The 26,006-nt window shown below is 37.0% G+C and overlaps 1 protein-coding gene across 5 annotated transcripts in view; it reads right to left on the bottom strand.

Moving 5' to 3' along the window:
• The window catches only part of Wrn (Werner syndrome, RecQ helicase-like), a 138,290-nt gene that overhangs the window by 85,044 nt on the left and 27,240 nt on the right, over positions 1 to 26,006 (bottom strand). For 4 of the 5 annotated variants that reach the window (XM_005398390.2, XM_005398387.2, XM_005398388.2 and 1 more), the window contains exons 2-8: positions 24,612 to 24,652; positions 23,209 to 23,316; positions 20,999 to 21,117; positions 13,749 to 13,894; positions 13,140 to 13,288; positions 12,739 to 12,888; positions 11,456 to 11,525 (exon numbers count right to left, since the gene is read on the bottom strand). In XM_005398390.2, the coding sequence (XP_005398447.1) occupies positions 11,456 to 11,525; positions 12,739 to 12,888; positions 13,140 to 13,288; positions 13,749 to 13,894; positions 20,999 to 21,117; positions 23,209 to 23,304 (730 nt within the window). In that variant the 5' untranslated portion in view covers positions 23,305 to 23,316; positions 24,612 to 24,652. The remainder of the gene's footprint in view (positions 1 to 11,455; positions 11,526 to 12,738; positions 12,889 to 13,139; positions 13,289 to 13,748; positions 13,895 to 20,998; positions 21,118 to 23,208; positions 23,317 to 24,611; positions 24,653 to 26,006) is intronic. The other variant, XM_013521530.1, reaches the window with a different exon arrangement.

Here is a 26,006-nt window from a genome sequence, read left to right as displayed (position 1 = left end):
ATTGCCATCTTTTGCCTGGACTATCAAAATAGCCTTATAACTGCCTGCCAAACAGTTGCACTCATACAGCAGCCAGAAAAACACTTTCAAAATAAAATTTTAATCATATTCTTCTGCTCCTCACTCTCTAAGGTTTTCCCACCACCCATCATCATAGTAATGTGCATTAATAAAACATGGAGTCAGACTCACAGCATACAATGCCCTAAATGATCTGGCCCAAGCCACTTTTCCAGTCTTGTTTCCTACCACTCTTAGCTCTGTTCATTTCTCTCCAGTTACACACTGTCCCTTAAACAAGGCAACCAATCACCTTTAAAAGTTTTGTACTTTCCTGTAAGAGTGCTAGACTCTTCCCTCAGATATCTATATGGCTAGCTCCCTTAGTACTCAAATGAAATGAAGGTACTCAAATGAAGGTTTTGTTCAGTGAGTTTTCTCACGTACCTGTAACAGTGCCCATTATAAGCAATCAACAAATCTGTGTTATTTGAATCAATAATAATCCCTTTCCAAGTTTTAAAAAAAAGGACATTCATGCACACTTAAGATCCCATTCCTTAGCTTTAACTCAACCCTCTATTTACTCTAATATGCTCTCCACCCATATCATTCCACTACTCTTCTCTTGCTATGGTTATACTACCTTCTTGTTCCCAAAGTCTCTAGATACTTTTTTGTTTTAATAGTATATACTCTTTTAGTCAATCAGTAAAGCTACTATAGTGAACGGTTAGAAATAATTGCCACATTGCCCAATTTAATACATAAATACAAGTACTCAAAATTTAAAACAGTTGGAAAAATCTTCCTGCATAGAACACATTCTCCACTTGGCTTTCGGCATACCACACTTCATTTCCTCCCATGCCTATAGTAACCCTGTGGTGTCCCAGCCTTCCACACAAATATTAGACATAAGAGTTCTGCAGGGCTCTTAGTCCCTAACTCATCTCTAACTCCAACTGTCCTCTGAGATACAACCTAGATAGCTAAGTGCCTACAGGCTACCCCTCCTCTGCTATCTTAAAGTTTTCTCTCCTTTAACATAGCTAAAATCAACTATATACCTCCTCTCCCATGAATCTTCCTCTTCCTCATCAATGTTTTTCCATCCCCATTGGTTTGCCACAAGTAACACACCTAACATTCTAATCCTTGATCCTGACGGATTACACCTTAATGTCCACACTGGTTAGACATTCAAGAAGGTATAATAAGCAAGTTGCTGCCACCATACCACAACCCAATGGCAACCATCCCCAAATTCCAATCTGTTTCAACATTTTGCTTCTCCTTGGCAGCAGAAGCTGGACTAATCAACCCAATCATGGATAAGGCCAATGCCCAGGGATAAAAAGTAAGCATAGAGGGCCAGCAGACCAAGAAAGGAAGTACAGACACGGCCAGCAGCTTCAGGGATTCCAGTGTTACTCTCCCAAAATGACTGGCTTAGAGACAGCTGTGAAAGACCACCATGGAGGCTGAAGGCTAGATGTACACCCCCCGCCCAGAGGAGTTTAAACTCAGGACAAGAAGGACACATACCCTGCCTTCTGTAGTGAGAAACCAGGCCAGAGAATACTGACAGTAAGTCCCAAAGTCTGCTCGAACCCTGGTCCCTCAGCCTACATCAGGCAGAGACCAGAGGGCTGACTGCTTTATAAGCAAGGATACATATCAGCTTGAACAGTTACCACCGTCTGGGGTGAGTGGACAAAGGGGTCTAAAGGCCCCAAATCCATGTAGAGAACATGGTGACTTACTTAATTCCAAGTAGGCAGATGCTGGAAAGAAACCAGTCATTCAAAAACACAAAGGCATTATTTTTTATTCAATCTTTACTTTGCTCTCTGTTCTCCCTTTTCTTGTTTGTTCTTTCCTGTTACTGTTTTCTAATATAATCAATTTCCTTTTACTCTTCAATATGATCCCCTACTAACTTTTCTCTTTTCTCACCTTCCATTCATTCGTTTCTCAAATTTCCTTTTCTCATTTTCCAGTTCCCCTCTCCCTCTACCTTTACTATTATATCTATTACATTTTATGCAACTTTAGATAGCCAGTGAACTCTATGCTATTACTGCTGAATATCATTCTATTGTTAGTGGAGGTGAGGTTTCATTTGGTAGATATTTACTGTAGGTCAGTATTTGGTTTGCCATAGTGTTTATATTTCATTATATATCTCATTTCGATGGTTAAGGGTGGCACATTATTCATTCTTAGGTTATGTCAATATCCAATTTGTCTTTTTTGTGTACCAGGAATCAAACCTAGGACCTTGCGCTTGCCAGGCAAGCACTGTACCACTGAGCTATATCCCTAGCCCCTCCAATTTGTCTTTGACACTACCATTGTTGCTGATTTTATTACTATACTCGTTGGCATACTTGTTTCTATTAATTGCTTTTCTCTCCATGACAGTATCTGGATTGCCTTTTTATCATTAACAATAGTGTGATTCATTTTCTGGAGAATATGGTAATGGTCCAAATATATTGCAGCATCCCCTTCCAAATAAACGGAGCCAGTTGGATCCTGGGAAAGAAGCACTTGCCAATAATTAGCCATGCCCAGAAAGCATAGCTGAAGAGATGACATTAACTAAAGAGGTCTTCATACTTGCAACAAAGCCTTCCACTATATTCAACCCACACGTCTTAACACATAAAACAAATACACAAAAAATAGAAATGTGAGAAGACAAAGCAACAATGAATGCCCCCCCCAAGCCCTAACTCCCCAAAGCTGATCCATGGGGCATCAAGGGAAAGAAAATGAAAAGGCATGGCTAAAATATTCAAAAAGGATAACAGGAGATTTTAAAAAGAGGTCAGTAAGGCACTTGAGAAGCTCAAAGAAGATATACCTAAACAGGTAATGAGTCTAATAAAATAACTGCAATTCTACAGAAGATACTAATAAAAAGCCAGCTGGATAAGCTAATCAAAACAACATAAAACACAAATGACCACCATAGAAAAGAAATGCAGTACATAAAATAGTAGCAGGGCTGGGGATGTAGCTCAGTGGCAGAATGCTTGCCTAGCATGCACAAGGCCCTAAGTTCAATCCCCAGTACCATAAAAATATAAAAATAAAATTAAAATAAAAAGGTAGCAAAAAAAGAACTCAGAAGACTAAAAATTCTTTTTTTTTTTTTTTTTTTTTTGTTTTTTGCTTTAGGGTCTCGCTTTGCTTGTCAGGCTGGCCTTGAGCTCATTTTCTCTGGTACCAGGAACCGAACTCACGACCTTGCGCTTGCCAGGCAGGCGCTTTGCCGCTGAGCTAAATCCCCAGCCCCTAAAAATTCTATCAAATGTGTGATCAGCAGAAGTGATCGATGTGAGGACAGAGTGTGAGAACTAGAAGATAGGGCTGTTGACAGTGACCAGTTTAGGAGACATACCTTAAAAACAAAAAGAGAATATAGTAAATGGATGCACCAACTGCTAGATGATGTAAAGAAGACTAATTTGAGCTGGAATTAGTGAAATATCAGAAGTCAACACAAATAATATAAAAAATCTGGTTATTGAAAAAAATATCAAAAACTTTTCCAAATATGGGAAAAGACTTTAACATACAGATAAGTGACGCACACTGAACCCCAAATAGCCACATTCAGAAAAGCATCTCCCAGGACACAACATAGTTAAAATCTCAGAACACAAGAAAGGAACCCTAAAAGCTGTTAGAGAAAAGCAATAAACCACTTATAAAAGAAAACCCATTAGAATAATAGCAGACTTATCAACACAAATTTTAAAGCCCAGGACAGTGAGGAGTGAAGTGTTTCAAGAGCAATAAGAAAACAACTCCCAATGTAGACAGATATATCTGCAAAAACTACCTTTCAAACCTGAAGGAGAAACACAATATTTCCATGATATTTCCATATTTCATACCTAAAGAAATTCATGACCACCAAACCAGCACTCTGAAAAATTCTCAAGGATAGCCTAAAAAGAGACAACAAAACTAACAACAATAAAGATCTAATAGAATAAATACACCAAAGTGAGCAGTTAAGGAAAACAGAATCGATAACAGAAAAATAATGCAATGACAGGAAGGAAAATAAAGAGAATCAGTAACAGGAAAATAATGCAATGACAGGAATAAGTCATTACCTTTCAGAAATAAATCTCAATGTGTATGGTCTCAATTCCCCAGTAAAAAGGCACGGACTGGTAGAATGGATCAAAAACCAAAAATTTTGAATAGTATGCTGCATACAAAAACCACATTCAATCCATAAAGAAATTTGTGGACTAAAACTCAAATGATGGAAAACAATTTCCATACAATGGGAACCTGAACATAAGCAACAACAGCTATCCTATGTTAAGACATAGGACATAAGATATTTGGACATCAAGTCAAAACTGATCAGAAGACAAAAAGGTCACAAAATACTGGTTAAGGATAAAACTCAATAGGATTTGACAATTATTAATAAATAAGCACCAAATGATGGTACACTGACTTCATAAAACAAGCACTACTGGACACAAACAATTACATAAACATCAACACAATAATAATGGAGGACCTCAATACCTGTCATACAAAGATAAACTAGACAAAAAAATACACATAGAAATATCAGAGCTGAACAAAACCTTTAAAGGAATGGACTTAACACATAGCTACCTACAATCTTCCACCCAATAAAAAAACGAATACATATTCTTCTCAGCAGTACATGAAACATTCTCCAAAGCAGTACATGAAACATTCTCCAAACATTCTCCAAAGATCATACACTAGCCAATAAGTAAATGAAAAACAATTAAAATTATACCACAAATACTATCAGATCCAATAAAACTAGTCTAATCAATGGCACAAGAAACTACAGAAATTATGTAAATACATGGAAATTAAACAATACTTCTTGAATAATAAATGAGATACAAAAGAAAGGAAGAAATAAGAGTTCCTAGATTCAAACAATAATCCCAGAACAAGATACTAGAACTTATGGACACAATGAAAGTAACCCTAAGAAGGAAGTCTATACCTCTAAATGTTCATATCACAAAAACTGGGCAAACACAAATAAATAACCTAGTGAGGCACCTCAAAGTCCTAGAGAAACAAGAACAAAGCAAACTCAAAGCTAGTACATGGAACAAAATTATAAAGATCAGAGCCGAAAACAATGAAATTGAGCAATATAAAGAATCAATGAGAAAAGTTGGTTCTTCAAAAAAATAAAATACACAAACAGCCAATTGTTATGGCTTATATCTAGATGTCTCCCCAAAGTTTCACACACTCATAATGTGGCTGGATGATGGGTGTCTGGTAATGGATTACGCATATATGATAATTCAATCAGTCCACTGACTGGTTTAGAATGATTGTCAGTGATGTAGTTACTGAAGAGGGAAGCCTCACTTCACATACTGGTGAGAGTGGCACCAACCAGTAGGCTTGTAGCCTGGATGAAATACAAAGGGAAGGAAGGAAAGCAAGCTCTCTGCCTCTTGTCTGCCATGCCATGGACTGTTTCTCCTAAGCCATACCCCTCTGCCATGATTTCCTACCTTGAAACCAGCCAACTCAGACATGCAATCTCTACAAACTATGTGCTAAAATAAAACTTTTCCTCCTTTAATTTGTGGATGTTGGGTATTTTGTCCCAGCAACAAGAAAATAACTAAAACAGATTTTGATACCAGGAGTATGGATGTTTTTGAGATATTACCTGGCCATGTGGCACAGGAGCCTTTGGAACTGGCTTGTGAGAGGAGTTTGGAAAGGTTTGGAGATGACGGCTGGAAAAGCAGGCCTAGAATGCTGTAGGACAAGCCTGACTGGAGTTCTGGTCAGAGCTCAGAAGACAAGGATGCTAACAGAAATGCAACTGGTAAACCAAGCTCAGGTGGTTTCAGTAGGAACAAGATCAGAATTGGCTATTGGCCTCTAGACCATGGAATGTTACACGTTCTCAAAAAATCTGTATGTATTTGGCTCATGGCTAGACACTTTGCCTGAGACTGAGATTAATGGTAGTAGATTAATCTATCTAGTGGAAAAATTTCATGGCAGTCTACTATTTAGGCAGTGGCATGGCTATTGTTAAGGGCTTTTAGCCAGATCTATGTCAAAAATCAAAAGCAAAGGGCCCTGTAGAATGATTTTAAAAGTTTTTTGTTTTTGGGTTTTTTCTGGCACCAGGAATCAAACTCACAACCTGCGCTTACCAGGCAGGCGCTGTGCCACTGAGCTAAATCCCCAGCCCCTGATTTTAAAAGTTTTGATTTTTGCCAGAAATAAAGCTCCAGTAAAGTTGCAGCCTGAAAAGATAAAACAGAAGAACCTGGTTCCTAAAAAGATTAACAATAAAAAGGCAAGTATTTTAGAAGAGGACAATAGAAAAGATGCTCTGAGGGTGTCACAAGAACCAGCAGTACTACCACCCTTTCCAGCCTCAAAATTGCAAAGATGAAAGAAAGACTTTGCTTTCAAAAGAATGCCCAGGGCACCATTTTCCAGAAGGGAGGCAGCCTAGGGAATTTGTTCCTCAGGATTGGTCAGCTATCTAGGTACTCAACCCTTACAGCCAAGAGAGAAGAAAGCTTGGCTACTGCTCTAGCTAGCAGCAAATCTTGGCATCATCCACGTAGTGCTTGTTTTAGATACATGCAGAATGCAAGAGTTGTCGGGTCAGGAATCTTCCATCTACATTTCAGAAGAAGGCCTGGAAAGCCAGGCAGTGTATCCCTGAAGGTAGATGTGTGAAGCTAAAGGTATGAAGCTGAAAGTACAGTGGAGATCTGAGAAGACTGGACAAGCCAGGAACAGGGATCATCTGAGGAAAGTTGCAATGAATGAGCAATGCTGGCATGGTGTATTAACTAAGGGTCAAATTGTAACACCAAGTTAAACTTAATTAGTGCGGTGCTGTGTATGGATGGCCCCCTGAGGATTGTTGCTAATAGCATAAAAAGGAGAATTGGAGGGGTAGAGGGTGTGCTGTTGATTTTCCAGGAGAAGCTTGTTGCACTGGTTTTCCTGATAGGAACACAGTTGTTCTCATCATCAGAGGAGCTCAGGATGTTGCTGAGGATGGCTGTGGTACTTTTCAAGGGATCTCAGGTCCTTACCTTTAGCATTGCTTCTTGGCTCCCATGCAGATCCCTCAGCCAGCTGGCACAGATCCTTCATCTCTCCAGCATGGACTTTCCAGCTTCCACCACTGACCACTGGGTCTTACCAGGTCAGATCCTTGATACAGACTTGCATGAGGCATTGTTGTGGCCTCTAGACTTCCAGCTGGACTCATGGAGGATGTTGCCAGGGGCTCTAGGTCTTCAGCTGGACTCACTCAAGACACTGCTATGGGATTCAGGCCCTCAGCTGGATTCTTTGGGTCTCCAGTGCATGGACAGATCTCCCACAGTCTTTTGCATTTGACTCTTTGGGTGAATATTATAAAATAATCCTCTAAATTATGTGTCCTGTATTAAATCTTTTCCCTTGTAAACCTTACTTACAACAGTGGCCCAAGAGAGAAGCCATGAAGGCTACCACTACTGGCAGTGCCATAGGAGCAGAGCCACCCAAGCCCTTTGAAGTTCACATCCTCCCACCTTGCTGAACATGGAACTATGGAATTTAATGCTCGTGCAGCTGGATTTTGGTCTTGCTTTGGTCCCATTCATTTTATCACACAATTTCTACCTTTTGAGATGGGAATGTTTACCTTGTACCATTGTAAAGTTGGAAATGTTTAACTTTCCTTACATTTTTACAGGGACTCGTAGCTAAGACTGCCTTAAATCTTAGAGGAAACTTTAGATTTGGACTTTTCAGTAGTGCTGATACTGTTGGGACTCTGGCAGTTCTTAGAGATGAACTAAATGCATTTTGCATAAAGGGATGCACATGAGTCTTTCGGTGGTCGGTGGTGGGATGTTATGGGTTAAATGTAGATGCCCCCTACAAAGCCTGATGTGCTTGTAAGTGCAGCTTTTAGGAGGTGGCTAGATCATAGCTGCGTGATCCTGGATTATGGATGTATGACAACTGGATTGGTCTACTGGTTTAGCATGGTGGGGATTACTGAAGAGGGGAGCCCCACCCTGAGTGTGGATGGAACCAATCAATAGACTTGTAGCCTGGGTGATGAAATATAAAGAGAAAGAAGGAAAGCAAGTTCACTGAATCCTGAATCCTGCCTACCATGCCATGAACAGTTTCTCCTCTGCCATGTCATTCCACCTTGGAACCAGCAGACTACAGCGCAAAACCTCTATAAACCATGAGCTAAAATAAACCTTTCCTCCTTTAACTTGTGGATATTGAGTATTTTGTCCCAGTAATGAGAAAGTAAGACACCAATTTTACCCAAAAAGGAAAGAAAAGACCAAAATCAATGCAATTAGATATGAAAAAGGCAAAATCACAGTGGACACCACAGAAATCCAGGTAATTATTAGTAAATACTTTGCAAACATGTATGCCAATATATTGAAAAATTCAGAAATGATACATTCCTATATATATATATGAATTACCAAAACTTAGCCAACATATTTAGAAAACCCAAATAACACAATAACAGGCAATGAAATTGAAGCAGTAGTAAAAAAATACATATACCAACTAAGAAAAGCCCAGCTCACTGCTGAATGCTATAAAAACTTTAGGGAAGATCTAACATCAACACTCCTCAAGCTTATTAATGAAACTGAAACAGAAAGAACACTCCTGATGTCATTGCTGAAAGCCGATATTACCCTGATTCCAAAACCAGAAAAGGATCCCGCAAAAAAAAAGGGAACTATCTCTTTAATGACTCCGTTTAATGAATCTCTTTAATAAATATACATGAAAAATCTTCAGTGTTGCATATTGGCAAACAGAAAGCAATAAATAAATAAAAAGATCATACATCATGACCAAGTAGGTTTCATCCCAAGGACACAAGGCTTGTGCAACATACACAAATCAATAAATGTAATACATCACATAAACAAAGGGACAAAAATCACATGATCATCTCAATAATTGCAGTAAAATTCTTTGACAAAATCCAACATCCATACCTGATAAAAACACTGAAGGAAATAGGTATAGAACATTATCTCAATCTCATAAAAGCCATTTATTAGAAACTTACTGTCATCATATTAGAGAAAAACTGAAAATTTTTCTTCAAAAATCAGTAATAAAACATGAATGTCCACTATCCTACTCCTGTTCAACACAGTACTCAAAACATTAGTAAGAGCAATTAGACAAGAAAAAAAGGGATATGTATAGGGAAGGAAGAAGTCAAATTATCATTATTTACAGATGACATGATACTATATATAGAAGACCAAAAAAATTCCACCAAAAGATTCGTAGAGTTAATATCCAAATTCAGCAATGCAGCAGGATACAAAATCAACTCAACAAAAATCAACAGTGTTCCTATGCACCAATAATAAAATCGAGGAAGTAATTACAAAAAAAACACCATTCACAATGGCACCAACAATAATTAAATACTTAAAAACTAACCTACCCAAAGAACTGAAATATTTCTACAATAAAAACTACAGTGCTCTGAAAAAGGAGATAAAGAAGTCATCAGAAAATGGAAAAATATCCCATTCCTGGATAGGCAAAACCAATACAGTCAAAATAGGAATACTTCCAGAACTGATATACAGATGTAACACAATCCCAATCAAAACATCAACAGCATTCTTCCCAGAACTGGAGAAAACAATCCTAAAATTCATGCAGAACCAAAAAGAAACAATAGTAAAAGCCACTCTGGATAAAAACAACAACACATTACTGGACTTCAAATTATATGACAAAACTACAGTGATGGGGCTGGGGATTTAGCTCAGTGGCACAGCACTTGCCTGGCAAGCGCAAGGTCATGAGTTCAATCCCTGGTACCAGAAAAAAACCAAAACCAAAAAAAAAATAAAAATAAAAATAAAAAACTGCAGTGATAAAAACTATATAGTTCTGGCACAATAACAGATACGTGGATCAATGGAACAGAATAGAGGATGCAGAAAAAACCCAGCTACATTCCACTATTTGCTCTTTGACAAAGGAGCCAAAACCATAAACCAGAAGAAAAATTACCTCTCCTATAAATGGAGCTGAGAAAATTGGCTATCTATATGCAGAAGATGAATCTACACCCATATCTCTCACCATATACTAACCTAAAAATGGATCAACAGCCAAATGGTAAAACAGAAACAATCTGAGGGAAGATTAAAATGAGGAAAACTCTTGAAGTCAGATTCAGAGGCAAGGACTTCTGAAAAGAACCACAGTACACAGGAAATGGTACCAAGGATCAACAAATGGGATCATATCAAATTAAAAAGCTTCTGCAGAATAAAAGAAACAAACCACAGAGCAAAGAGACAACCAACCTAGATTGATTAAAAAAAAAAATTTCTAGCTGTTCTTCAAAGGACTAAGATCTAGAACATACAAACAACTCAAAAGAATTAGGATTCCCCTCCAAAATAGAAGTCCCAATCCAAAAATGGGCAACTAAAATGAAGAGACACTTCTCAAACAAAGTTCAAATGACCAATAAATACATGAAGAAATGTTCACTACTTCTGGCAATTAAAGAAATGCAAATTAAAACAACACTGAGATTCCATCTTAAAACAGAAAGAATGCCTACCATCAAGAAATCAAGTAATAACAAATGCTGGCAAGGCTGCAGGTAAAAAAGAACCTCTCTACATTGTTGGAGGGAATATAAACTAGTACAACCATTACGGAAATCAATATGGAGATTCCTCAAAAAAACTGAGAATAGAAGAAATTCTATTCACACAACTATTCTCCTTTTAGGTATATTTCCAAAAGAGTTAAAGTCAGTGATATGTTCATACCCATGTCTACAGCACCAAATTCATAAAAGTTAAATCTAGCAAGTGGCCGTATGTCCATCAACAGATGAGCAGATAAAGAAAATGTCATAGTCTTACACAGTGCAGTACTACTCTGCCATGAAGAATGTTAAACTTGAGTCACTTGTAGGAACATGGATGCACCTTAAGACCATAATGTTAAGTGAAATAAATCACACAGCTTCAATAGTGCATGGTTTCTCTTATATAAGAAATCAAAATATAAAGGGCAAAATAGAAGAGTGGTAATAGAAAGTAGGGAGATAGACGTTTTTCAAATAAAGAGGATCAAGAGACTGAAGAAAGGGGGAAGAAGCTAGGCCAATGGGATGAAAAAAGAACTGGGATGTGTTACACAGGCACCAACTCCTCACAAGGGATGCAATCAGTATGGACTGCAGACAGGCACTAATGAAAAGGAAAGCTGTAATAATATGAAACACTTTACAAATCTGAAAATACTGTCATTTTGAATAAAGATATTTCACGTTGTGTGAATAACTCTCACAAAACAGGCAATTCACACTTTATCTTTGGCGTTCATAACATACCTTTATTTGTATCAAACATCTGTATGGCATCACCCAAACTTTCTAATTTTCGATAAATGATGAGACCGGCCTAGGGAAAAACAGGAAAAAAGACAAACTGCAAGCTGAATAAAGATAACTTAAATAACATTTTATGTCCTACCTTTAGAAAAATCCAAAAACTGATTCTCAAAGCACCCCTAAAACTAAATTCAACCGAATACTGTTACATAAACATCTGTGTGTCTTCAAGTAATCACCAGAGTTATGAGAATGGGGAAAGCTGCCTCATGCTAAAAGGAAATTCAAGTTTTCACTAACGCTTAATATTATAAGCAAATATCCAAATCAAATTCCTTGTAAATGAACTCTCGCAAAATACATACTAAGGAGAGAAATCTGTTTTGACCACAGATATTTACTTCCTTCCATTTCATTAAATCATGAAGAATGTTAGGGTGTGAAAAATCCTCCTTGTAAATACTGTTAACAGGAAAAATCAAATCACACTGAATTTTTATGAATAAAAATGCTATAGAACTTGTCCTAGTCTCAACAATTGCTGTACATTTTAAAGAAGGATATTATACCCTATGTCCTTGACAAAAATTAATTTTTTTTCTGGTTACAAATTAAATGAGCTTCCACTCCTAAAAACAGAGGCAAAATGGAAAACAAAAAGATATTCATCAATAAATAAAAATTACCAACTAAAGGGTAAGAAATGGACTGCAGGAAAAAATGTACTGTATTTTAAACATTAAAATAGACACACAGGACAGTACAACATATAAAGCTCAGATTTCATGTATAAACTTGTAAATATAAAACAGAAGCAGCAAGTCAAATTTGGAGGCAATTTTTCTACATTTTCACTATAGTTTAAAAATAAATATAAGAAATAAGGCCAGTTGCAATATAGAAACTGTTTTATAATTATTCTTATCCTGAATTGCTACATATCAAATACATCATCAATACCATTTGTGCTTGCTGAGCCAAAACTTTATTAGCCTTTCACGTTTTCAGCAGTTTCACATTTCTTTTACCCACGAATTGAACATTATTTTGGAATCATGACAGTGAAAATAAATAGCACTCAACAATCTGTTGATTGGTACTTGCTAATTTATATCAAGAACTAAGTTTCACTTGATGAAAGCATTTTTAATGCCAAACTAATACTAAGTATCTTAGTTGAGTTTATGCCATCATCACAATAAAAATTCTGTAAAGTAATGTATAACAAGGTTTCAAAAAGCACCCCAAGAGATCTGAACCCTTTGACATCTGTAAGTACATACATAAGCATCCGTGGCTGCATACAGTTTCTGATCCTCACTGAGAGGGAAATTACTCCAGTTGCTACAGCGGACAGAGTTATCTTTCAGAAGTTGTTTACCAAAGAGGTGTTTAACCAGACCATTGAGGCTCCAGATCTCTGTACATTTCAACTGGAAGTGATGAAAAAGTAATACAGCAAACATTACTTCCTGCTATTATGAGATATCCCTGAAGACCACCAAATAACCACGCCACAAATAAAACTAGGAATTTTATACCCAAATACAATCCAGAGAACTCTGTTGCTACAAAAACAGTATATAGCTTAAATTATTTTTTCAAAAAGTGTAACATTCAGATAGAAGGCATATTGTAAAAACACAAAATTATCTTCTTTAAGGAAAAAATTATACATATCTACCTTTTGATTGGCAACATTTGTCAATTCCACAAAACTCTTCAATTTGATGTCGAAGTCACGTAGAAGTTTCCACTGATCTCCTTCAATTCCTACACCTGCCTTTTTAATTCTTTCATTTTCAAGCAACATTTTTAATCCCCTAGGAAAAACTATAATATTACATTGTTATTTCTATAATATCTGTTAAGTATTCTCACCTCTTATAAATGCCACATGTATTTTTAAATTTGTATTTATGTTAAGCTTAAATTCAGAAACATATTCATCCTAAGTATTTCTGTTCTTACCTAAGACAAAAACTCCTAATGGATAAGTGATAAGCAAAAATAGGTCTGAATGTCACCTCAGCTAGCGTCAGCAGTACATCCCTATTGTTAACACTCTCTAAACTTCACTTCTCCCTTTAAAACAAGAAAAATATAGATGTCTCACAGAATGTCATAAAAATTCAATGAAACAGGGAACATGAGTAAATCAGGATGAAACTAAATACTTACATATAAGATGCTCAGAGAAGAGCCAGCTTAGTAGCTTAGTAGATTAATTTTATAGGGATAAAGTTGACATATTACAATTTCAATAAAAAATGAAAGAAAAGAGACAACCAACCTGACATAGAAGAAATGTGAAACAAGTAACATTTGCTCTCAGACACACACAACTGAATGAGTGCAACCGTGCTTTGTTTCCCTTTTTTGTATATTGGTGGCCATTCCATATCAAATCCTATCACATCTCCAGTAGACAGACTCTGGCTAAGGGGAGAAATGTAGTGAAGATTAATTGCATTAAAATTTTAAATTTTTGCATAACTAAAGAGATCATTCAAAAATTAAAAAGGTAAGCTACAGACTGGTAGAAGGTACAAGTAATACATATAACTAACAATGAGTAACCAGAAAATATTAAAAGTTACTCCAAAAATTAAGAAAATACAATAATCTAGCAAAAAAATAAAGACAAACAGGAACATGCAATTCATACAAAGAAATCAAAATAGCTAATAAAGACAAATAGGTATATAAAAGCTCCAATTTTCTCTACACAATTTTACATGTATTTGATTAACAAAAATTAAAGATTCACAATATTAAGTGCAGGAAAGCACATCTATGGCTGGGACTGCTCATTTCTGATGAACACATAAATTGGTAAAAATTCTCTCGGAAAAACTTTTAACAAGATCTATTTGAAGATGCACAAATACTATGTATGACCTGACAATCTTTTCTCATAAACATATGAAACTCTAGTACGTATATAAAGAGATGGACATTTAAGAATATACAGTGCAACATTGTTTCTACTGGCAAAAAAAAAGAACTGTCAAAAAGAAAATGAACAAATAGTGAAATATGAAAACTGCAATAATCTAGAAAAGTTGAAATGGAGCTACAGAGAAAAATTATCTAAGACATAGCATTAAATGAAAAACATAGAGTATACTTATACATACAATTTAATACCATTTGTAAATGTTTTTAACAAGAGAAATGATATATATTTTGGGATATAAAATTATGAAGGAATAGTAAAAACAAAAGAAAATGCTAAACATCGAATTCATGATAGAAGTTATCTTAAGGGGCATGGGAAAATAAAAAAATTATATCTACAGTTTCACCTGTATTTTATAGTTGCAATCCTTAATAAAGATTTGAAGAAAATGAATGTTAAGATTTGATTAAGCAGCACTTGCCTGTAATACCAGTATTACGTAGAGCTGAGGTAGAAAGAGTGTAACTTTGAGCACAGCCTGGTTAACTTGGAGAGGTGTCTCAAAATTTAAAATAAAAATTTTTTTGGAAGGTCTGGAGACATAGCTCAGTGTAAACCCCCTAGGTTCAACCCCCAGGATCAGAAAAAAAAAAAATTTTATAAACTAGGTAGAAAGAATATGTGTATCTACTCTGGCCAGACCGTCATCTCCATCGAGGAGCCCTGGGTAATCATGACTATGGAGGAACAAGAAAACAGCCTGTTGCTAGACACAGGTGCAAGTCTCTCGGTCCTTCTTTTCAATCCTGGCCTTCCTTCCAGCCATCATACCTCAGTGAAAGGAGTCACTGGTGAGGAGGTAATATGCTATTTTTGACAACCCTTAGGCTGTAACTACTTATTAGATCCTTCTTGCATATCTCTGTCTTCCTGAGAAACCACTTTGAAGATACCACCATGTATTACAGCAGCCACTGATATTTTCCTACTAATCTATCCATAACTGTGTTAAGTTTGTAATGTTCCTATCCTATTTCATAATGTATGTTTATTATTAGGTGTTTCCTACAACAACCATTGAGAATAGTTAATGATTTTTCAATAGGTCACTCATGTATAGCTCTATTTATTTTCTTTAGAAGCCACTTTGAAGATACAAAGTATAGCACAACTCTTGATAATCTCCTACCTCTCTTGTCTCTAACTCATTATTATTTGTCTATTTGTTTTCCTGAGAAACTATTTTGTAGATAATAATATGTAAAATGATAACCATTGATAATTTCCTACCATTTTGTCTGTAATTTGCTAAGTCCCCCCTATTATTATGTTATCCTTCTTTTATTCTTTAAAATAAAAAAAAGAATATGTGTATCTAGTATATTACCTATTATTATTTATATTTGCCTATTTCACAATTTTTAAATTTTAAAATATATTTTAAAAATAAAAAATTCAACTTCTGCTTCAAGCCAATATAGAATTAAGTGAAACCAGACTCACCCTTCTACTAAAAACAAATGATAATTGGACAAAACACAGCAGGCTGTGCAGGACTCCACTCTCTGAGGAAAGAGAAGCAAAGAGGGAGCCTTACAGCTGACCTCACATTCTGCCTGCCTGAAACTTGCCAGACAACAGAACAGCAAGAAGAATCCCAAGAACACTGAGCTGGGGAGCCAGAGTTCACAGCCACAGAAGCTGAGGCAGCTGGGACTTGTAGGGCAGAATACTACAGAGGAACGTGGCAGGCAGGAGAACTCCAAAGTCTTGATAGGGTCTCCTTGAGTCTTTGTAGAATATTAAGAGATGCATGCATAGTCTGGAACTATATGAAGCTGAGCAGAGAACCATGGCGGAGCTATAAACTGCACCATTCTTGGGATTACACAGAGGTAGCAGGCCTTAAGTTCTGAAAAGTCACAGCAGAAATTCTTGTTGCTCACTTGAGGAAGCCAGCAGACTCCAGAAGGGTCATATTTTTCTTAGCATCTTTTATTTTAGTATATGTTTAGGATACAGGAGTACATTCATTGCAGGGGGTTAGTGCATATACATATTTCATCTTAACCCTTTTTAGTTTCCCTATCCCATTCCCTCGATCCTTGGGTGTCCTCCCATCTACAAAAGGTCTACTTCCCTGCTTCCTGTCATCTGTCCTCTATTCTGCTCTTTAAATTATTTATACTTTGGGTTTCTCATGGAAGAGAAACTATCTCATATTTTACCTTCCATGTCTCATTTATTTCACTTAGTGTCATGGTCACAAGGCAGAAGGGTCACCCTTTAAATTACTGTTAGACTAAAGGTAACTGTTATGATTTCTATCTAAAATAGCCCTCAAAGCCTCATGTGTTCAACTGCAAGGTGACTGGGTTACAGGGACATTATAGCTGACTTGCTGTTAAGAGGCAGGGTCTTGTCTGAAGATGTAGGTCACTATGGGCATAACCTGGAAGAATGTATCTTGCTTTTCTGCCACTCCCTTGCCTGTTTCCTGGCTGCCATGAGGTGAGCACCTTTCCTCTACCAAACTCTCCCACTGTGCCACTTCTACCTAGAGCCAACCACCCAGTAAGGTCTGGAACTTCTAAAACATGAGCCAAAAATAAATCTCTCCTCCTTCAGCTGCAGGTGTTGGGTACTGCATGTCAGCAACTGCAAGCAACTAAGACATAAAATTTTAAACGTAAGTCTCAAAATATAAAGCTGATCTTCAAATAACTGATGAATAAAGCTCCTTTCTCTAAAAGAAGCCAAAATCTAACACTCAACAAGGTAAACTCACAACATCTAATCAGCACAATTAACAGCCAAAAGATAAACAGGAAAATATGAGCCATGTCCAGGACAGTAATCACTTAACACAAGAGGAAAAAACAAGCCTAGAATAATGAAATTAACAAGACAAATAAATACATTAAAACTACTATGAATATGCTAAAAATGTTCAAGAAGTTAAAAGAAACTATGAAAATATTAAGAACCAAAATGGTAGACATATTTTTATATAAAACTTCTAGAAATGAAAAATATCTAAAACAAAAAATTTATAGGAAGGGATAAACAGCAGGTGAGATAATACAGAAGAAAAATATCTAAGCCAACTTGAAGACACAAAATGAGGTGGGGAACTGAAAGGAAACCGTATCAAGCAGTCTAACTTACTGAAAGTCCAGAAAGAGAAAAGAATTGCAGGATAAGAGAAGAAATTTTCAAATTTGATGAAAACTATAAACCTATAAATTAAAAAAAAAAAAAAAACTCAATGAACGCTAAGCAGGATAAACACAAACCATACTATACAAAGATATATCAGAAGGCGTGGTGGTGCACGCCTGTAATCCCAGCACTTGGGAGGCTGAGGCAGGAGGATCGTTGCGAGTTCAAGACCAGCCTGGGTTACAAAGTAAGCTCAAGGCCAGCCTGAACTGCAGAGTAAGACCCTGTCTCAAAAAGATACATCATAATCAAATTGTGGGGAAACTGTTACATTAAAAATCTTAAAGTCAGCCAGGCATGGTTGTGCATGCCTATATTCACAGCACTTGGGGAGGCTGAAGTAGGAGGACTACAAGAACCCATCTCAAAAAAACAAAAACTGAAAGGGGTGGGGATATAGTCCAGTGCACAGGTCCTGGTTTAAATCCTCAAAACACACTTCATACACACACATACACACACACACACACACACACACACACGGGAGGGTGAATCTTAAAAATGGTCAGAGAAGGGAGAATATAAAACAAAACAAAAACTGCCTTTTACAACATACAATTCCTCAAAACTGTAATTCTTCATGATTACTGAAGAATTCTTCAAGAAAAATGAAGAATTCTTCTCGATTATTGAAGAACTCTTCATGAAAAATGAAGAATTCCTCATAAAGGCAATTCTTTATGATTATTGCCTTCACAAACAACACAGCAATGCAAACGTTGGTGAAGTTTATATATAATCATAATAGATTTTTACCTTCTCTGTGAGTCTAATTGAATTCCACGTAATTACACCAAAAGTGGCCAGAAAACAGGAGTGGAAGTGAAGATACCTGAGTGTATTTCTAGAAAAATTCTACCACAAAGAGAACATGTACTTCTGCTTTTAAGGAGCAGGGTTCACACAGTGTCTCATTATATAACCTAGGCTGCCTCAAACTCAAAATACTCCTGGCTCAGTGATCACAGTACTGACAGTAAAGGTATGTTGCCACCATGCCCAGCTATTTCTGCTTTTTTTAAGGAAAATAAGTAACAGTAAAAAAAGAAAGGGAGGTAGGCAGATAACTTCAAAATAGATCTGAATTAACTCCTTATTACTTCTCCTTGTAAAATGCTTGAAGAGTCTGAGATTGGTTTATTGCAGTCTTAATTTAACAAAGTGCTATGGTTTCAAAACTCATGTCAAAACTAAAATCCTCAATAAAACAATCTTGGGAGGTGGGGCCAAATAAGAGGTGATGAGATCACAGGGGCTCTGCACTCCTGAAAGGATTGTTACCAAGGGAGAGGGCGGGCTGTCGAGAGAGTAGGTTTCAGTTCAGCCCCCTTTATTGTCTCTGCTCCTTTGTTCTTCACCACATTATCCCAAAGCACAAAGTCCCTCCTCAGATGCCAATGTATCACTACTGGATTTCCTAGCTTCCAACACTGAGAAACAAATTTATTGTCTTTATAACTTATCCTATAGGTGTTAATTTGGTTTCAGAAGCAGAAAACAGGACAAAAAGCAATAATAAAAAGTACTACCAGTCATTTCTAATGGTCTTTTTAGGCACTTCTTGATGTAACTATCACTACCTGAATAAAACACACCAAAGCATAACCACTTTTCAATATTAATAGTGTTATGTTTTAAGATATAAAGGTATATTTAGCAACTTTTTCCAGAAATCAGTAAAATATACACAATGCGTTCAATAGTTCTATATTTAACACCATAAAAATTAAAAGTAAAAAAAAATTAATCTAAAGTAATAAACAGGGGAGGTCTTCTGGTGCACAGGGAGCCTCGGGCAGGGAGCACCGGTCTTCTGGCTGGCTAGCTTCCTGCCTTGTAGGCTCCCGGAGGGAGGGTCCCAGGAGCACAGGGAGCCTCGGGCGGGGAGCGCCAGTCATCGGACCGGCAGCTCACTCCCGGCCTCGTAGGCCCCTGGAAGGAGGGCTTCCTGCGCACAGGGAGCCATGGGCAGGGAGGGCCTGTCTTCCGGCTGGCTAGCTTCCTGCCTCGTAGGCCCCCGGAGGGAGGGCCCCCGGCGCATGGGGAGCCATGCGGTGGCGAGCGCTGTTGCGCGCCAGCCCTTAGGCCAGCTGCCGCCACTCAATTGAGATCTATCATGACACAGAGAAACAGTGACACAATTGGCCCACCATGGGATGTGTGTGAATCATTCAAACTTTGAACAACCCCTGGGAATACATGCCATACAACGGGTCACTCTTGCTCCTGCCATTGAGAACCAGAAAGGTCCAGAGTCAGCAGAGGAGCAGCTGCTGAACAAGGACTCAGAGAACATGAGAATGCAGACTAAGCCCACAGAGTCAGAGGTCCAGTGGACTGGGGTCACGAGAGCCACTCAGAAGCTGTAAACCAGGAGGACCTTGCACAATACCTGCAGAGACTCCCTGGAAGCCATTCTTCCCCTGACAGTACAGGCTATGGTGGAGCTCCAGAGAAGTCTGCAGCAGGATTCCTGCTGCCTGTGCTGACAGTTGGGGAGAGGACACTAACTGGTTGTGGGGTCCCAATGCGATGGGAGGCTGGAGAGAAAACGCTACAAAAAATGGCTTTTACCCCAGACGACACTTGATTTTTGACAACCCTTAGGCTGTAACTACTTGTTAGATCCTTCTTGTGTATCTCTCTCTTCCTGAGAAACCACTTTGAAGATACCACCATGTATTACAGCAGTCATTGATATCTTCCTACTAATCTACCCATAACTCTGTAATGTTTGCATTTTTCCTATCCTGTTTCATAAATGGATCCATGTTTATTATTATGTGTTTCCTACAACAACCATTGAGAATTATTGAATGATTATTCGGTAGGTCACTCATGTATAGTTCTATTTATTTTCTTTAGAAGCCACTTTGAAGATACCTAAGTATAGTACAACAACTATTGATAATCTCCTACCTCCTCTGTCTGTAACTCACTATCATTTGTCTATTTGTTTTCCTGAGAAACTATCTTATAGATAACAATATGTAAAACAATAACCATTGATAATTTCCTACCACTCTGTCTGTAATTTGGTAAGCCCCTCCTATTATTATGTTATCCTTCTTTTACTCTTTAAAATAAAAAAATAAAGTAATAAATAAATAAACAGGGCTGGGGATTTAGCTCAGCGGCACAGCGCCTGCCTGGCAAGTGCAAGGTCGTGAGTTTGATTACCGGTACTGGAAAAACGCCCCCCCAAAAAATAAATAAATAAATAAAGTAATAGACACATTACAAACAATTCCATGATTATTTTACTTAAAAAATCAAACAGTGATAATCTGTATATAGAAATAATTACCTCTGAAACATAAGTCAACTGTAAAACTCAGTGTACTTACAAATACTACCATAATAGTTATTGTGTTCTAAGGGTCCAAAATCAATAAAATTAGCTAATTCGAATCTCTTACCTAATATCTTCTGATAGGAAAGAGCAATCACTAGCTTCATAACTATACAAAATAGATCCAGTGAATTTTAAGAAGGAGAGATCATCTTCAAAAACACTCTTCTGAATACGTGACTTGAGCTAAATAAATGCAAAATAGACAAAGTAAAATTTATATTAATAATGTTCACTGAAATAATAAAGCTCATTGACACATTCAATTTTTACTTCTACATTTTATCAGTTAATGCTTTCAGACTGATAAACTGAACGTCAATTTTAAAAAACATAAAGCCATCCCATTGTAAAGTTATTTTTCCTAATAAATCTATTTGCAAACTTCTGATCCTGTTTTCATTAAAGCATTTATTTTACCCAGGAGGTATTTTGGTAATTATATTAGCAATAATGTAATACTGTGGCTTTGAAATGCTGACAAATGCTTACCACAGTTTAAATCTATGAGAACTTAAAGCTTAACCAAAAAATTCACAACTATTAATGTCCAAATTAACATCTGAATTGGAACAAACTAGTAAGGTCAACTATATAAACTGGATATAGAAAGAGGAAGTATACAGTAAGAATTCTCATTTTGTCAACCCAATTAAAATTTATTCCCCTTCAGGCATTCAACAACTAGATCCTGGTTCATTCACAAAACAAACACTCTGACCTATATAATGACCTGAAGTTTACAAATGAAAGTTGACTCATTAAACCATCAATTTTTTAAAATTTATTTTAAAAATAAAAGAAGGAAAACATATTAACAAACAGACATCCATTTACAAAATAGCATAAGAACAATACAGGCAATACAGGATAACAGGCAAAGTGGTAGGAAATTAACAATGGTTGTTGTATTTTTTTGTTTGTTTGTTTATTTTTGGTTTTTCTCCAGTACCAGGAATCAAACTCACGACCTCACACTTGCCAGGCAGGCGCGGTGCCACTGACCTAAATCCCCAGCCCCAATGGTTGTTGTATTACATATTGATATCTTCAAGGGTTTCTCAGGAAAACAAATAGAGACATGCAAGATTGATCAAATAAGTAATCATTAACTGTCCTTTCAGTAAAGCAATAGAAGTCAGTAGTACAACTATATTAGCTATCCTGTACACACATACATACATAATTTCCCCTTCTTTTTCTCTTTGCCCTCACCCCAGTTGCTCTTTACTTCTGAGCATTTTCTTTTCGTTTCACAATGTCTATCACACTCCTAATTTCTATTCACTCTTTCAAGTTCTTACACTATGAGACAATACACTACTTACACATGGAGGTCTGGTTTATTTCACTTATGAGTATGGTCTCTAGTTTTGACTATATACCTGTAAAAGCCTCGAGTTTATCTTTCTTTATAGGTGAGTAATATTCCATAATATAAAAGTACCACAATTTCTTTATCCATTCCTCAGTGGATGGACATTTGGGTTGCTTCCACAATTTAGCTATTACCAACTGCGCTGCTATAAACATGGGTGCATATATATTGATCGATGTTTTCAGATCTTCCGGGAAAATACCCAGAAGGGGAATAGCTGGATTGAATGGGACCTCTAGCCAGAGTTTGCTGAGGAATCTCCAAACTAATTTCCACAGTGGTTTCACCAGTCTGCATTCCCACCAGTAGTGGAGAAGAGTTCCTATTTCTCCACAGCCTCGCCCACATTTGTTATTGGTTGATTTCTTAATGACAGCCATTCTTACTGGAGTGAGATGAAATCTCAATGTTCTTTTAATTTGCATTTCTCAAATGACTAATGAAAAATTTTAATGAAAATTTACATTTTCCATCTGAAAGAACAGATGCGGTATACATACACACTGCAGTACTACTCTGCCATAAAGAACAATAAACTTGAGTTATCTATAAGAAAATGGATTTCCTTGGAAACCACACTGTTAAGTGAAATAAATCAGACTCACATGCTCAAACAGTACATGGTTTCTCTTGTAAGAGAAACACAAAGGCAAAATAGGAGAGACATAATAGGAAGTAGGGAGATAGACCTTTGCAAATGGAGAGGAGATCAAGAGATGGAAGGAGATGTGATTACAGGAGGGAGATGGGATGGAAAGAGAAAAAGGGGATGAAAATAAATTAAGATGTGTTATGTACATGCACTAATTCCCCATGAGGAATGTAATCATTATGTATTGTAAACACGTACTGCACTAATAAAAAATTAAAACTGAAAAAAAATTAAATGAACACTACACCTTTTTTCCTTCTGTAGCACATTGTTTATTCTGCACCGACATCCATTCGGGAATTTTCCTCTGTTGGGAAGTTGTTTCCAATTTTTTCTTACTCATCCTTAAAATGACCTTGTTGCAAAAAACATCATAAAGTAAATAAACAAATTTTTGAAAGAAAAATCAGAAATAGCCTTGTCCATATTATTTAAAACCAAACAGATTTAAAGTAAGTTACGACATCTAGTCCTAAACACAGTCACAAAAGAAACTGACTCAAGATTCTAGATATAAATTCCACTAATATTTCTTCTTTTGAAACAAATTGGCTGTTTTGAGTTCTAAGGTTTTAGCAATTGCAAAATTTTATTATTCTATTAATAATCTCAAGGAATAACCTTTATCTCATTAACAAAGGCTACTTGGATATACAATGTATTAAAAACTTTTGATATCTTTAAATTTCTGTATGATTATCATCTTTCCTAAGATCTAAGTGAACACAGCAAAACTGTTGGATTTATTCACAAGTCTACTTAAAGATCTGATTTTTAAGGTAGATAATAGCTCTTCCATATTAAGGGTTTTTTTATTATGCTCTTGACCTATTATATGTTCTACTTTCCCCAAAAAATAGTTTCTTAAAGGATTTTGTAAAAATCTCTTTATAGTTTTGAGGATACCCTGTAAGGTAAAAAGAAAAAAAAAAATTCAAATATGGCTAAAGAAAAAGGAATCCTTGTCCACTATTGGTTGGAGTGTAGACTAGTGTAAACACTGTGGAACTCAGTGTGGAGATTCCTTCAAAAACTAGGATTGGAAGTCCCATCTTCTGGTATCTTCCCAGAAGAATTAAAAACATCATATCACAGCAATATATGTGCACCATGTTTATAGCAGCACAGTTTCTAATAACTAAATCTTGGAAGCAACCCAAATGCCCATCAACGGAGCAATGGATAAAAAAGATGTGGTTGTTTTCATGTAATGAAATACTACCCAGACATAAAGAAGGATAAACTTGACACTTTTATAGCTAAATGGACACAACTTGAGACCATACTCACACATGAAATAAATCAGACCCATATGTGTAAACATTGTACAGTCTCACTAATGTGAGAAACTGAATGAGCAAATAAGGTCCAAAATGTACAATAGATATTGTGAATTGGGAAGAAACTGTTCAAAAGAAGAGACAAATTGTGATGGGGGAAAAGGGAAAAAAAGGAAGGGAAAAATAAAAAAATACATTTATACATAAGAGAGTTAAGATAATTATACAGCTAGTTTTCCTTAGTTCATTGATAAGAAAGGTTTGTGCTAATGTTGTGTGGACAAGATATCATGCCTATATCTTGTACTCTGAATAACTAGAATGAAAATACAATACACAATGTATTAATTATTGTAACTCTGCTACTAACCTGCTTTGAAGCTGTTTTATTGGTCTTTTTATTTTTTTAATCTGTAAAACAAAATTTAAGAAAACAAATATGCTTAAAGAGAACAATGACAGAATTATTTTTTTAATTTATTTATTATTATTATTATTATTATTATTATTCATTTTTCTATATATGTGGTGCCGGGGATCGAACCCAGGGCCTTGTGCATGCAAGGCAAGAGCGGTACCACTGAGCCACATCCCTAGCTCCAAATGACAGGATTATAACATGTCTTTTATTAATGGTAAAATAAATCCATACTGTAATGTGATTATACTAAACTGAAGCAGGCTTAGGTTCTTAGTAAAAATCAATCTTATTTTCTATTACATCAAATTTCTAATAAGGGCTGTTACAATTTGTGTCTAGATGTTCCCCCAAAGCCTCATGCAGTCATAAGCAAGACTTTCTCAGAAGTGGCTGGATCTGGAGTGTATGCTCCTCAGATTAAGGATATATGATTACTATATTAGTCCAGTGATTAGTTTGGCACTCACCCTAAGCTAGGTAGCCCAGATAGAATACCTAAAGGGCAGACAAACTCCCCATTTACTTCCTGGGGGCAGATCAGGCGACCCAAGACCCTGCTACCATTACAGTCTGTGTCTTCACCTTCCGGGCGCCCGGTGCAAACAGGAGATTCTGACTCAGAAAGTCTAAGGAACTGCTAATACTGGGACTCACGTTTGGGCCCTCCCTTTGTGTGCCCTGTGCCGCCTGAGGTACTAGAGCAGGTGGTCCACAAACTGCTGACACCACAGTTCATGTCTGTGCTTTGCACGCACCCTAACCTCCTAGAGGTCACAGTAACAGGCAGTCCATGATCAGCACCAGTGCAGCCTGCATCCGGCTCCTGCGCATGCCCTGAGCTGCCAGGAGACCTAGAATCAGGTAGTCCACGAACTGCTTACCCGGCAGTTCGTGTATGGGTTCTGCCTGCAACCTGAACTGCCTGGGGACACAGGACCATGATCACACCACCAATACTGCCTGCTTCTGGAGCATACACATGCCCTGAGCTGCCAGTGGACACTGGATGAGACGGTCTGCGATTTAACAAAATTGCGGTTCAAGTCTGAGACCTGGGAGAATTAGGTACACTTCACCATGTGCTGGAAGATCCCCAGACTAAGCAGCACATCTCAGCAGACACTGAGGGGCAAGACTGGCTACCAGGAAAACTAGGGATGCTAGCAACCTTCGCTGAGCTTCCAGGGAAGAGGAGGACTGAGTGCTCTGCCTCTGGCATTAAACAGGACAAGATGAAGGACTAAAACCCAATCTTGGTACTCCACCCTACTCAGAAAATGTCCAGGAGAAATCGACATAGGAGAACTTGGTAAACATACACCTGAAATTCCTCAAACAATTACA

Source organism: Chinchilla lanigera, unplaced genomic scaffold, assembly GCF_000276665.1.
Source record: "Chinchilla lanigera isolate Chin_1 unplaced genomic scaffold, ChiLan1.0 scaffold00062, whole genome shotgun sequence".
NCBI classification, from domain to species: domain Eukaryota; kingdom Metazoa; phylum Chordata; class Mammalia; order Rodentia; family Chinchillidae; genus Chinchilla; species Chinchilla lanigera.
The sequence above is the reverse complement of the archived record's forward strand: the minus strand, read 5'-3'. Positions and strand labels throughout refer to the sequence as shown.